General features: G+C 40.8%; 1 protein-coding gene across 1 annotated transcript in view; it reads right to left on the reverse strand.

The window, feature by feature from the left end:
* The window catches only part of LOC306973519 (zinc finger protein 40-like), a gene marked incomplete at its 3' end in the record, with an annotated part of 39,069 nt that extends 25,042 nt beyond the window's left edge, over positions 1 to 14,027 (reverse strand). The window contains exons 1-2 of the mRNA XM_079570442.1: positions 13,831 to 14,027; positions 3,268 to 3,409 (exon numbers count right to left, since the gene is read on the reverse strand). Of these exons, the coding sequence (XP_079426568.1) occupies positions 3,268 to 3,307 (40 nt within the window). The 5' untranslated portion in view covers positions 3,308 to 3,409; positions 13,831 to 14,027. The remainder of the gene's footprint in view (positions 1 to 3,267; positions 3,410 to 13,830) is intronic.
* Positions 14,028 to 14,325: the final 298 nt, after the last annotated feature.

Here is a 14,325-nt window from a genome sequence, read left to right on the forward strand (position 1 = left end):
AAAGAGAAGGAGAAAGAGAAAGAGGAGAAAGAGAAAGAGAAGGAGGAGAAAGAGGAGAAGGAGGAGAAGGAGAAGAAGGAGGAGGAGAAGAAGGAGAAGGAGAAGAAGGAGGAGGAGAAGAAGGAGAAGGAGAAGAAGAAGGAGAAAGAGAAAGAGGAGAAAGAGAAAGAGAAGGAGGAGAAGGAGAAGAAGAAGGAGAAGGAGAAGAAGAAGGAGAAGGAGAAGAAGAAGGAGGAGAAGAAGAAGAAGAAGAAGAAGAAGAAGAAGGAGAAGGAGGAGAAGAAGGAGAAGGAGAAAGAGAAGGAGAAGAAAGAGGAGAAGGAGGAGAAAGAGAAAGAGGAGGAGAAGGAGGAGAAGGAGAAGAAAGAGGAGAAGGAGAAGGAGAAGGAGAAGAAAGAGAAAGAGGAGGAGAAGAAGAAAGAGGAGAAGGAGAAAGAGGAGAAGGAGAAGAAAGAGAAAGAGAAAGGAGGAGAAGAAAGAGGAGGAGAAGAAGAAAGAGAAAGAGGAGAAGAAGAAAGAGAAAGAGGAGAAGGAGAAAGAGAAGGAGAAAGAGGAGGAGAAGAAAGAGAAGGAGAAAGGAGGAGAAGGAGAAAGAGGAGGAGAAGGAGAAAGAGGAGGAGAAAGAGAAAGAGGAGAAGGAGAAAGAGAAGGAGAAAGAGGAGGAGAAGGAGAAAGAGGAGGAGAAAGAGAAAGAGGAGGAGAAAGAGAAAGGAGGAGAAGGAGAAGGAGGAGGAGAAGAAGAAAGAGAAGCAGAAAGAGGAGGAGAAGAAGAAAGAGAAGGAGAAAGGAGGAGAAGGAGAAAGAGGAGGAGAAGGAGAAAGAGGAGGAGAAAGAGAAAGGAGGAGAAGGAGAAGGAGGAGGAGAAGAAGAAAGAGAAGCAGAAAGAGGAGGAGAAGAAGAAAGAGAAGGAGAAAGAGGAGGAGAAGAAGAAAGAGAAGCAGAAAGAGGAGGAGAAGAAGAAGAAGAAGGAGAAAGAGGAGGAGAAGAAGAAAGAGAAGGAGAAAGAGGAGGAGAAGAAGAAAGAGAAGGAGAAAGAGGAGGAGAAGAAGAAAGAGAAGGAGAAAGAGGAGGAGAAGAAGAAAGAGAAGCAGAAAGAGGAGGAGAAGAAGAAAGAGAAGGAGAAAGAGGAGGAGAAGAAGAAAGAGAAGCAGAAAGAGGAGGAGAAGAAGAAAGAGAAGGAGAAAGAGGAGGAGAAGAAGAAAGAGAAGCAGAAAGAGGAGGAGAAGAAGAAGAAGAAGGAGAAAGAGGAGGAGAAGAAGAAAGAGAAGGAGAAAGAGGAGGAGAAGAAGAAAGAGAAGGAGAAAGAGGAGGAGAAGAAGAAAGAGAAGAAGAAAGAAGAGAAGAAGAAAGAGAAGGAGAAAGAGGAGGAGAAGAAGAAAGAGAAGAAGAAAGAAGAGAAGAAGAAAGAGGAGAAGGAGAAAGAGGAGAAGAAGAAAGAGGAGAAGGAGAAAGAGGAGGAGAAAGAGGAGAAGGAGAAAGAGGAGGAGAAGAAGAAAGAGAAGGAGAAAGAAGAGGAGGAGAAGAAAGAGAAGGAGAAGAAGAAGGAGAAGAAGAAGAAGCTCCTTAAACAGCCCAGATGAAGGTCATGTGATCACATTCATGTCACAAACTGTTCCAAGCACAAGGAGAAATGGCGTCATCAGAGCAGGTTCAGGGGAAAGAATGTCCTGGAGGATTCACCTGTTGTACATGTTTTTAGTGGTAACCGTGGGAAACCTACGCAACACACGGACAAGAACATCCACAGAGCTGCAGCGAAGGCCAAGAGCAACATCTCAAATGTCTCACATTCAACAAAAATGTGACAAAAATCCAGCAAAAAAGTGACAAAAATTCAACAAAAATGTGACAAAAATTCAACAAAAATTCAACAAAAAAATGACAAAAATTCAACAAAATAGTGACAAAAATTCAACAAAAATTCAACAAAAAATGACAAAAATCCAGCAAAAATGTGACAAAAATCCAGCAAAAATGTGACAAAAATTCAACAAAAATTCAACAAAAATTCAACAAAAAATGACAAAAATTCAACAAAAATGTGACAAAAAATCCACAAAAAATCCACAAAAAATCCACAAAAAATGACAAAAATGTGACAAAAATGTGACAAAAATTCAACAAAAATTCAACAAAAAAATTACAAAAATTCAATAAAAATGTGACAAAAAATGCGCAAAAAATGACAAAAATTCAATAAAAATGTGACAAAAATGTGACAAAAATGTGACAAAAATGTGACAAAAATGTGACAAAAATTCAACAAAAATGTGACAAAAATGTGACAAAAATTCAACAAAAATTCAACAAAAATGTGACAAAAAATCCACAAAAATGTGACAAAAATGTGACAAAAATGTGACAAAAATGTGACAAAAATTCAACAAAAATGTGACAAAAATGAAAAAAAAAGAATAAAAAACATACAAAAGGTGACACAACACAGCAACAACGCGAGGAAAAAGATGTGTTTTGTGGGTCTTAGCTTTCAAATGAGGTGTTACACAGGCCTGTAGCCAAAGAGGACAGAAGGCATGTGGTTCAGGCGGGGGGTCAGAGGTTAAAGCCGGTGATTGTGAGAAAAGGGAAGGTTTTTAGATCGAGTCAAACGAAGACAGACTGAGCAGAAGACGGTTCTGCAGAGTCTGTGCTGACTCGTGTGGGAGGTCAGCGCTTTCCTCACAGCCACTTAAGGTCACGGCTCACACAGCGTCTGCCTGACTCTGCTCGTCCTCATCATCCTCATCATCACCACCACGAGGCACGAGACGAGACAGAGGAGACAGAGGAGACGCAGTAACAGCATAATCAAAGACACTAAAGATCCAGGTGTTTATCATCTCTGAACATCTGTGTCCAGTCAGGCACAGGAAACTTGCACCTGCTGCTTTTTCACGCTTCTTCATTCACAAATACTGACACGTTTGGGATCCACGTGTAGCAGGAAAGGCTGAAAGAACCCAGGAGCAGCGATGAAGACAGAGAGACGTTCTTCACAGGGACAGATCCACATCAGGACACGCTTTAATCCAGATAAACTTATCTAAACTCGAGCTCAACAAAACTGAACTGTCTCTAATCCTTTACCAAAACTAAACCAGCTCCACAGAGATCCTTCCTCAGCTCAGACTCAGGTCAGAGCTCCTTCAGGGAGGAGTCTGCGGAGTCTCCGGGTCAGGTCCAGTCGACTGAAGCCCAGGTTCAAACACAAAGCCAAGGGAAGCTGAACTCCCTCTCACTCCTAAAGCGACACCAAACCGCCGTTACCTTTCAGATTCTTGGGGTGGTTCTGCTTGGTCCGCGGCATCTTAGCGCCGGCTCCTCGTCACTGCTGCATCATGGGAGGTTTTCCGGGAGGGGGGGGGGGGCCGCGGGGCGAGGTCAGTCCTGGGCCGGAGTCTGGAAACATCTGTGAGAGAGGAGGAAAAAGTGACGTCACTCACAGGTCGAGCTGGATCTGAGGAGGCGGGAGAGCTTTATCCGCCCACGGCCCAAAGCTGCCGCCCCTAAAGAGACTCGTCCAGACTCAGACAGGCCGGACACGACGCCTCATGGGAAGCACGTTAGTGAGGGGGTTTAGATGTGTTTCTAAGCTTTAAGACACACATCAAAAAGGTCTGCCATACAATCGAATATAATCAAATATAATCTGTTTACACGTAATCAAAACAAGGAATAAAACCTACTTCAATGCAATGACATGACCTCACTGACTCTATCAGGCCGGTCACAACAAATCCACAATTAAAGCCGCAAGCGGCAACAAACGGCGCCTCTATTGCCGCGCCATCACCCACCCAAGGGTGCCAGACTGCATTTCATTGTCCTGATGTGCCATGAATCTTTGTCAGTGAACATCAAAACTACATTTTTAGCCGCTCCATTTGAATAATGGCTCCAACCTGCATAATCTTTTTAATTTCACAAGTAGCCCCCAGGGAGCTGAACTCTGGAACTCTTTGCCTCCTGAGCTGAAACGGGACTTAGACCTGGGGGCTTTTAAAAATCAACTAAAACGTATTTTAAAAAGAGATCAAGTATGCAGTCATTTTTAGCCTGCTTCCTTTGTGTAATGTCAGAATTAGTTAATTAATGTTACTGTAAATGTATTTTTTGTACTTTCTGTGTGAATTTGAAAAGCCCTTCTAGGGACGGACGTTGCAAATTAGCCTTGGCTGTAAATGTTGTAGTGCGGCACATGTTTATTGTTCACACATGTCCCATCAAATAAATGAATAAATAAAATAAATAACGGGCCGTACTTCCATGACAACTGTCGCGCTGTAATGTTGTATAATGTGAGATTTATGTGTCAGTCATTACAATAACATGGGGGGCCCTGGGGGTCACCATGGCAACACTGTACAAAATACGGTATGGGTCCCATTGGCTTTTTGGATCGGGGACGCCATCAACTATTTATTAGCCGGTCACTGAAGGCTGGTCTCAGAGCGAGTCATTCTCCGCAGCTATTACGAGGATCTCAGTCAGGCTCAACGACACAACATCAGCACAGAATCACAACACAACAGGACTAACCCGGAAACACTTTTCCCTGGAAGTAAACACCGATATTTGTCACATTTTTGTTGAAACTTTGTCACATTTTTGTTGAAACTTTGTCACATTTTTGTTGAATTTTTTCACATTTTTGTTGAATTTTTTCACATTTTTGTTGAATTTTGTCACATTTTTGTCACATTTTGTTGAATTTTTGTCACATTTTTTTACATTTTTGTTGAATTTTGTCACATTTTTGTTGAATTTTTGTCACATTTTGTTGAAATTTTGTCACATTTTTGTGGAAATGTTGTCACATTTTTGTGGAAATTTTGTCACATTTTTGTTGAATTTTGTCACATTTTTGTTTAATTTTTGTCACATTTTGTTTAAATTTGTCACATTTTGTTTAATTTTTGTCACATTTTGTTGGAATTTTGTCACATTTTTGTTGAATTTTTGTCACATTTTGTTGAAATTTTGTCACATTTTTGTTGAATTTTTGTTGAAATTTTGTTGAAATTTTGGACCCTGTTTAACCTGAAGCTAAAGCTAGCTAGCTCAACCAGCTCAACTGTTTATGGAAACAGCTGCGGTGGAGTCGCTCACACCTGGGCCCAACTGAAACTTTTATGTTTGACTTTACTAATCCAGACAAATATGCTTCAATGCAGGATCATTTTATGTACGTCTGAAAATGATGAACAGCCTTAACCGTTTCCAATAGAAATGTAAAGCTCATATGTTATTAACAGTAGCTAACCGAGCTGCTCACTCTCCTCTACAAACATTTAGCAAACACTAAATCCATCTCATACGTTCCTGTCAGTCACTAATTACGCCTTTATCTGATTCAGCTGTGTCATGCGTTGCTATGGCGATGAGTGATATCTCAGTGATTTAACTACCGGACTACGTGTGCGGTTATACCAAAATAATGCACCAGCCAATCAGAATCCAGTATTCACACAGACCCAACAATCGGCATTTTCTATAAAACTATCTCTGAACGGAACAAACTTCCAACTGCACTAAAACTATAAAAGACTTAAAACGATTTTGCCAGAGTGTGAAAGAACGTTTTCTGGGAACTAAAACATCTCAGCGTTAAAGAAAACAACAACAGCATGAACTAAATCTGAGAAGGTGGGGGTGGGTGTAGACCAGGGGGGGCAGGTTTGCTCGGTGGAGCCGGGTTTCTTCATCGTCAAAAGACCATTTGCCAGTGTTGTACATCATATACACTGGAAAAATGTCAGTCTTAAGTTAGATAAATTACTTAACCCCTTAACTCCCACCTGAACCGAGCACATTTTCTCCAGCTTTACCCCAATCCAAAAGCTTCTGGGAAAGAGGTGTGAAAACAGCAACAAAACTGAGACGAAAACAATGATGGAAATGTGACAAAAAAGTGAGAAAACATTGACAAAAAAGGGATGAAAAAGCGGCAAAAATGTCATAAGAAATTGACAAAAAAAGGAACAAAAACTGACCAAAATACTACAAAAATGTGATAAAAATTTGACAAAAAAATGGCAAAAAATTGTAAAAAAGTTGATTAAAAAATGACAAAAAAATGACAAAAATGTGACAGAAAAATGACAAAAATTTGGCCAAAAAATGACCAAAAAATGACCAAAAATTGTTAAAAATTTGATTTAAAAAAAAGACCAAAAAAAATAAAAATTAGACGAAAAATTGAGAAAAAAGTGACGAAAAAGTGACGAAAAATTTACAAAAAAATGACAAAAATTTGACGAAAAAGTGAGAAAAAATGGACGAAAAATGGACGAAAAAATGGACGAAAAAGTGATAAGAATTTGCCAAAAAAAAAGCGAATAATTTGACAAAAAAGTGACAAAAAAATGAACAAGTAAAAATCTAAAAAGTGATGAAAAAAAAATCTGACGTGAGGAAAAAGATCTAGTTTTGTAGGTCTTAGCTTTCAAATGAGGCGTTACACTGGCCTACAGGATTTGGGTAAAGCTGAACTGGAGAAAATGCTCTCGGTTCAGGCGGGAGTTAAGAGGTTAAAATCGCTTAAATAAAGTTTTTTTTTATGTTCAATGTGAGTAAATTTAAGATGAGATAAAAACGCTAATGACAATGGAACAAATAAAAATCCCACTGGAAATCAAACAAATTAACTTTTACTGTAAAAAAAAACATTTCTTTCTCACTTGAAATGATACAAAATAATCTGAATTAAGAAAAAACTTGCTTGTTCCATTGGCAAGAATAGGTTTAATCTGCTCTAAGGCCAGACCAAATCTACTCCAACTTCAGATTTAATCTCTTAAATCAAGTAGATTTAAGTCATTTCTTCCTTTAGATGTTTATTCCTTTAGGATTATGGTCTAAAGGCTGCTCTGCTAAGACATTTTAAAGAATTTACAGTATTTTTTAACATTTCTAGAGAACTTTAACAGGCATTCGAGCTCTGATTTGGGTCATAATGTTTCTCAAACGGCCAGAGTTTGCTGATGGAGGGCCGCTTTTGGCCCCCGGGCCTGACGTTGCCCACCCCCGGTATAGACGATGGAGGAACAAGTTTTCTGTTTAATAAAATGCACGTTTTATAAATCGTACAAAGCAAAAAGTGCCCTCCTAAAAACAAGGAAAAACATCTTAAAACAAGACATTTTGTTTTGTTTTAAGGAATAAATTCTGCCAACGGGGTCAGCAAGAATTCTTATTTCTAGAATATTTTTCTTCATTAAACAAGAAAGAAACATTAAATTTAAGCAAATAAATAGCTAGAATTAAGCAAAATGTCCTCAGAAAAAGGAAAACATTTAAGGAAAACATTCTTATTTAGTGAAAAATTGTGGATATTTTACTTAAATGTTGCTTGATTTAAGTAAAATGTTCTAGATTACACATTTTTGAGCAAAATGTTGTTAATAAATACTAATATTTAAGGAAAGTATTGCCCGCGGACCCGTCTCCATGATGTGGAGCCAGGCTGATGGTCAGAATCACCTGCTGGAGGATTCACCTATTGTACATGTTTTTAGTGGCAGACACGGGGAGAACATGCTCCACACAGAAAGGCCCCGTCCTGGTGGGAATCGAACCCGGGACCTTTGAGCTGTGAAGCTGAGGCTCTAACCGCTGTGCCACCGAGCCGCCCACTTTAAAGAATGGAATGTTTTTTCTCTCTGTGAGAAGCAGTTCTTACATTAAGAGTTGTTGATCTTAGTTTTTCTTAAAATAAGAAAAATATTCTTTGTCTAAAACTGAAGAAGATTCAAAAAGTTTTTCTTTCTTGTTACAAGAATAAATCTGCATGTTTTTAGCAAATTTATCTGAACAAGAAATGGCCAGATTTTATTTCCTGAAATACGATTTTTTTTTCTCAAGAAAACTTTGCTCAGTGAGACATTATTACTTTTTATGGAACAAATAAGAACTTATTTCTTAAAGTAAGAATTTTTTTACTTGCTTAGAATCCACTTTTTGCAGTGTGAATACTGTCTGTAAATATGATGAACTGTGTTGTTTTATGGAAAGTCTGGTACAAAGCATCGTTTCATCTGCTGATTAATGCTCCTGTATGTCCCTGTCAAATAAAAAAAATAAAATAGTCGGCCAAGGTGTTTGTAAAGAGCTGCAGAAATAAACTCTGATTATGGATTTATTCACCCGAGGATATTTAGTGTAGAAAAGTCCTTGTTTATGTTGGTTTACAGAGGCTGGAGTTGATCTGAAACTGGAAACAGGGACGTTCACTTTGTTTCCCCCCCCCCTGACCCAGGCACATTTTCTCCAGTTCACCTTTACCCAAATCAAAAGGTTCTTGAAAAAAAAACATCAAAACAAAAACATGAAGAAAACGCGGCGAAAATGTGACAAAAACGCAATAAAATAGTGGTAAAAGATTAGAGAGGGAGGTCGGTTTTGTAGGTCTTAGCTTTCAAATGAGGCGTTACTCTGGCCTCTAGGTTGAGAAGCTTTTAGATTTGGGCCGTGCCGCCTTCGCTCTGCCCGATCCCGTCAGACCTCGGGAAGCTCAGCAGGAACGGCCTGGTCAGGACTGGGATGGGAGACCGTTGGAGAAGCCGTGAGTGGTGGTGGGAGGGGCCGATGGCGCAGACTGGTTGCCTCGCGTCCGTCAGTCTACCCCAGGGCAGCTGTGACTACAATAGTAGCATCATTACCACCACCAAGTATGGAGTGAATGAATAGTGCAATGTAAAGCGTCTTTGAGTGTCCAGAGAAGCACCATATGAAACCAATGCCAATTTGCCAAACCAATTTGGCATCCGCGCAGTAAAGTGAAGATCACTGCGCGGATTTCGAATTACTACTGGTATTATTACGCCTTACAATATAGTCCCCCCTTTTATCCCTTTTATCACAAAAATGACAAAAATGTGATGAAAATGTTGATGAAAAAGTGAGAAAAAAGGAACAAAAATGTGACAAAAAATGACAAAAATATGACAAAAAATGACAAAAAAACGATAAAAAAGTGACAGAAAAAGTGACAAAAACTGATGAAAAACTGACAAAAATGTGATGAAAATGTTGATGGAAAAGTGATAAAAAAGGAACAAAAATGTGACAAAAAAAATGACAAAAAAGTGATTAAAATGTGACAAAAAAGTGATAAAAAAAGATGACTTTTTCCCACATTGTAGCCGCGTTTTTTGTCACTTTTTCGTCGCAAAAAATGACAAAAGTGAAGATCACTGCGCGGATTTCGAATTACTACTGGTATTATTACGCCTTACAATATAGTCCCCCCTTTTATCCCTTTTATCACAAAAATGACAAAAATGTGATGAAAATGTTGATGAAAAAGTGAGAAAAAAGGAACAAAAATGTGACAAAAAATGACAAAAATATGACAAAAAATGACAAAAAAACGATAAAAAAGTGACAGAAAAAGTGACAAAAACTGATGAAAAACTGACAAAAATGTGATGAAAATGTTGATGGAAAAGTGATAAAAAAGGAACAAAAATGTGACAAAAAAAATGACAAAAAAGTGATTAAAATGTGACAAAAAAGTGATAAAAAAAGATGACTTTTTCCCACATTGTAGCCGCGTTTTTTGTCACTTTTTCGTCGCAAAAAATGACAAAAGTGAAGATTACTGCGCAGATTTCGAATTACTCCTGGTATTATTACGCCTTACAATATAGTTCCCCCTTTTATCCGCTTAGAAAATCCACATTGTTTAATTGTGTGTAATTATACTTTGTAGTGGAACACTTCACGTAACCATATTTAAATAGGGAAAACGTGGAAGAGCTTGGTAGCTTCTATCTTGACCTGTTTTGGAGCCATAGAGGAGAGAGGGAGAGGCTAAATGCTAACGCCGTCTGCGCTGTGTTTACGTGACTGAAGATCAGACAGGTCCTAAAGAACTCGTCTAAGCTCAGGTAAGAACATATCTCAGTATGGAAAAACGGTGGCCTGTTCCTTTAAGAGCAGTTATATTAGAATTGTGCTGATGCCATTTATTTATTTATTTGATTTTCATTCAATATAATTTTTAATTTATCACAGACAGAAAAGTCCATGTCCAAAAGCTCCAAATGCCTGAGCTTTATTCATTTATGTGTTTTTATTTAACAATAGTGTTGAGATGTTTCTTAAATGGTCTCTTTTCGTCTTTACTTCAGCTCCTGTGGATTTTCTCGTGTGTTTGTAGTAACTTAGCGAGTAGCTACAGCGTTTTCATTGTTCTGCTGCAGCTCATTTTCCCTCAATATAAACATGCTGTGTGTCTTTAAGTTGGATTTTCTGAGGACTTTTTAGTCGCTGGGTTAGTTTTTCAGATGAATAAACCCCTGGGCATAAAACGGCGTCAGAATGAACAAAACTGCTAGCCGCGAGTTAGCAACGTTAGCCTGTATGTTGTAAACACTGCAGACGTTTAGCTCTCCAGTCTCCCCGTGTCAAATGGTATCTGTTTCTGGTATCGGGACCTCATGAATGAGTACGAGTATGAGTACAAGCGTGTGGTATCGGCCCGATACCCCATAGGCTACTGGTATCGGTATCGGTGCATCCCTACTTCTGCACACTCTTAAGGCAAGTTTATTCGTAGAGCACAATTCATACACTTAACCTCTTTCCTCCCGCCTGAACCGAGAGGATTTTCTCCAGTTCAGCTTTACCCAAATCCCGTGGGCCAGTGTAACGCCTCATTTGAAAGCTAAGACCTACAAAACTAAATTGATCATTTTCCGCACGTCATCGGATTTTTTTTCATCACTTTTTCGATTTTTTTTTGTCACTTTTTCGTCAAATTATTCAATTTTTTTTGTCAAATTCTTATCACTTTTTCATCCATTTTTTCCTCAATTTTTCGTAAAATTTTTCCATTAACCTCTTCACTCCCGCCTGAACCGAGAGGATCTTTTTCCTCACGTCATCAGATATTTTTTCATCATTTTTCTGTGGGGTATTCAGCTCATTTTTGTAACATTTTCGTCATTTTTATGTCATTTTCACTCATATTTTTGTCATTTTTATTTCAAATTTTTGTCTTTTTTTGGTCACATTTTGTCGCGTTTTTGTCATTTTTTTTGGTCATTTTTTTGTCATTTTTTTGTCAATTTTTTGTCACATTTTTGTCATTTTTTGGTCATTTTTTTGTCATTTTTTTGTCACATTTTTGTCATTTTTTTAAATCAAATTTTTGTTATTTTTTTGTCGTATTTTGTCATTTTTTTGTCAAGTTTTTATCACATTTTTGTCTTTTTTTTTCGTCCATTTTTTGTCAATTTCTGGTGACATTTTTGTGACATTTTTGCCACTTTTTCATCCTTGTTTTCGTCTCAGTTTTGTCGCTATTTTCTCACCTTTTTTTCCCCAGAAGCTTTTGGACTTGGGGGTAAAGCTGGAGAAAACGTGCTCGGTTCAGGTGGGAGTCAATAATAAATTCATAAATCATCATTCGTCAAATCTACCGGAGGGAAATCGACTGTGAACGTTTTGAAATGACCTCCCGTCGTCGCCGCGTTCGCGAGCACAAACTCTCAAAGATCTTTGTCTTTTTCCACATGAAACAAAAACCGTCCCAAAGTCCGGCGTCTTTGGGACGGTTGAACTGAGGTCACATGACGAATATTCAGAGCGACGAACGAGACGAACGTGTCCGGTTTGTGAATCCGGGCACTTCAGGAAAACATTTGGACGATTCTTTCCTAAACCACGTCTTTTCCCGCTGAATCGTCGGCCTCAAATTTTCCAAACACTTTCTTTATGTCATTTTCTCTCATATTTGTGTCATTTTTATTTGAAATTTTTGTCTTTTTTTGGTCACATTTTGTCGCGTTTTTGTCATTTTTTTTGGTCATTTTTTTGTCATTTTTTCGTCAATTTTTTGTCACATTTTTGTCAATTTTTTGTCACATTTTTGTCATTTTTTGGTCATTTTTGTGTCACATTTTTGTCATTTTTTTGTCATTTTTTGTCACATTTTTTGGTCATTTTTTGGTCATTTTTTGTCATTTTTTTGTCATTTTTTTGTCATTTTTTTGTCACATTTTTCTCATTTTTTTGTCATTTTTTTGTCATTTTTTTGTCACATTTTTGTCATTTTTTTGTCACATTTTTGTCGTATTTTGTCATTTTTTTGTCAAGTTTTTATCACATTTTTGTCACATTTCTGTCTTTTTTTTCGTCCATTTTTTGTCAATTTCTGGTGACATTTTTGTGACATTTTTGCCACTTTTTCAGTCAGTTTTTGTTCCTTTTTTTGTCAATTTCTTATGACATTTTTGCCGCTTTTTCATCAATTTTTCATCCCTTTTTTGTCAATGTTTTCTCACATTTTTGCCACTTTTTCATCCTTGTTTTCGTCTCAGTTCTGTCCCTATTTTGGCCGATTCTTTCCTAAACCGCGTCTTTCCCGCTGAATCGCGTCGGCCTCACATTTTCCAAACACTTTCTTGTAATTCCTTATTTATGCCGAAAGCTACGAACCCACGTCTCCCGATCTCATCCCAGCCCAGCGAGAGAGGCAGGACAGTGATGTATCTATCGCACTCATCGATAAACATGTCATGTCGCTGCTCGGTTCGGTCATGCGGCTTTTACCCTTTATGAGAAAACGGAACAGATCGCCGTCAATGTCACGCAAAAGAACCCCCCCCCACCCCGCCAAGACGCCGCTTTGCCTTTTGCCTCTGGAGTCGGTGGTGATGCTGCATTTGCAACAACAACAGCTGCAGCAGAAGGAGCCGTGACCTGGTCCTGAATGCTGATGATTATCTCTCCATCCCCGGGGCTCGAAACGCGGCGCCTTTTCGCATAACTTCTCCAGGGGGGGGGGGGGCACAGACGCGCAGATTCCTGACAGTCTGGGGGCGTTAGGACACAGTAAAAACATCGGTCATGCCTCACTTTTCATTGATAAAAAAAACAAGCCTCTTACCGTTGCATCATCCGCGAATTAACGCGCGCGTAAAAAGAGAGCATCTCCGCGGCGCGCCGACGCACAGCGGGGCAGGTCTCGACACCCAATCATTGTTCCCCATCCACACCGATGTTACGTAATTCTTACTACAACTGACTGGACCTGGCGCTCGCTCTCCCGTGGCGCTACAGCGATGACATCACCCCCACGGGCCGCGTTTCGCACAAAAACAACAGTTAGTGTCGCCAGAGGAAAAACAGAAAAGGCTTTGGCGAAGCGGCGCGTCGCGGTGCCAACGGTTCTGAGGAAACACCCCGCGCTCCGGGACAGGACGCGTGCCAACCGGGGGCGCACCGAGAGCGCGCCGTGCAGAAATGTGGAGAGAGATGCGGGGTGTTATGTAAACGTGTTGGGCGTTGGGAGGCTCCGCGCGCGCCTGTGTGTGCGCGTGGATCGCGGTGGGTGAAACGTTCAGGGGAATGACCGGGATTAGCGGGAGGGAGGCGGACGCGTCGCGCAGGGGCTGTTTTTTTTTTTTTGCGCCTGTTGCTGTTACACGTGAACGCCCTGCGAAGCGCCGCGGGAGGGGGAGGAGCCAGGGAAAACCCCTCGCGCTCGTCGCTGCATTAGCACCGACTCCGCTCCCGGTCTGTTTTCTGAACGCCGTGGCTCCCTCCCCGCCTGCGCCTCTCACTCACGCGCTGCTCGCGGTGTCAAGCCCCGCGCGCGCGCACACGCCGGAGGTGACACGCGGCCGGGCTTCCGCGCGGAGGCGAGAGTAAAAATAGCCGCTTTGCTCCGCTCAAAAGGGAAGTTTGGGGAAAGCTAAAAGTGTAGAGCGAGCGCACACGAAGGCACTGGCACGTCCGCTGCAGCCGCACTGACGCACAATGACGGAAACAGAGGCGCCCGAGCCGCGCGTAAAGGCGTGGGAGAGTGTGGCGGGTACTCACGGGCGCCCGGTGCTCCGCTGCCGGGGGTTTAACGGCGGGGTTTAGGTCCGGGACGCGAAAGGAGCCGAGGGTTTTCTCCCCGTTGCCCTGCGCTGCCTCACTTTCTATTGCAGGAAACAGTCACTGACGTCAGCGGGGGTCCCGTCTCCGCCCCCAGCGACACGGGCCTGTGCGGAGGGAGGGGGGAGCGCGAGGGACGAGCGGAGAGGCACCGGGGGAGGGACGGCCACGCACCGTTTGTGTACGCTCCGTTAGACCGCGACGTGCGCACGAGGACGCAGCGTGTGCGCGCAGCAAACAAAGGCGATGTGTAAATAAACCGCGTTAGAACCGGAATGAAGAGCTCAGAGGCGAAACATGCGCGACTTTAAAGTCACTTCCGGGGAACAAGAACTCGTCCTTAACTAATACCAGCTTATTAACAGCGCCAGGTTTGCATTATCACGATAGTCACTTCTGTTGTGTTTTTTTTATTAATATTATTGTTATGTTTTT

The sequence above is a fragment of the Gobius niger genome (assembly GCF_951799975.1).
Source record: "Gobius niger genome assembly, chromosome: 14".
Lineage (NCBI taxonomy): Eukaryota > Metazoa > Chordata > Actinopteri > Gobiiformes > Gobiidae > Gobius > Gobius niger.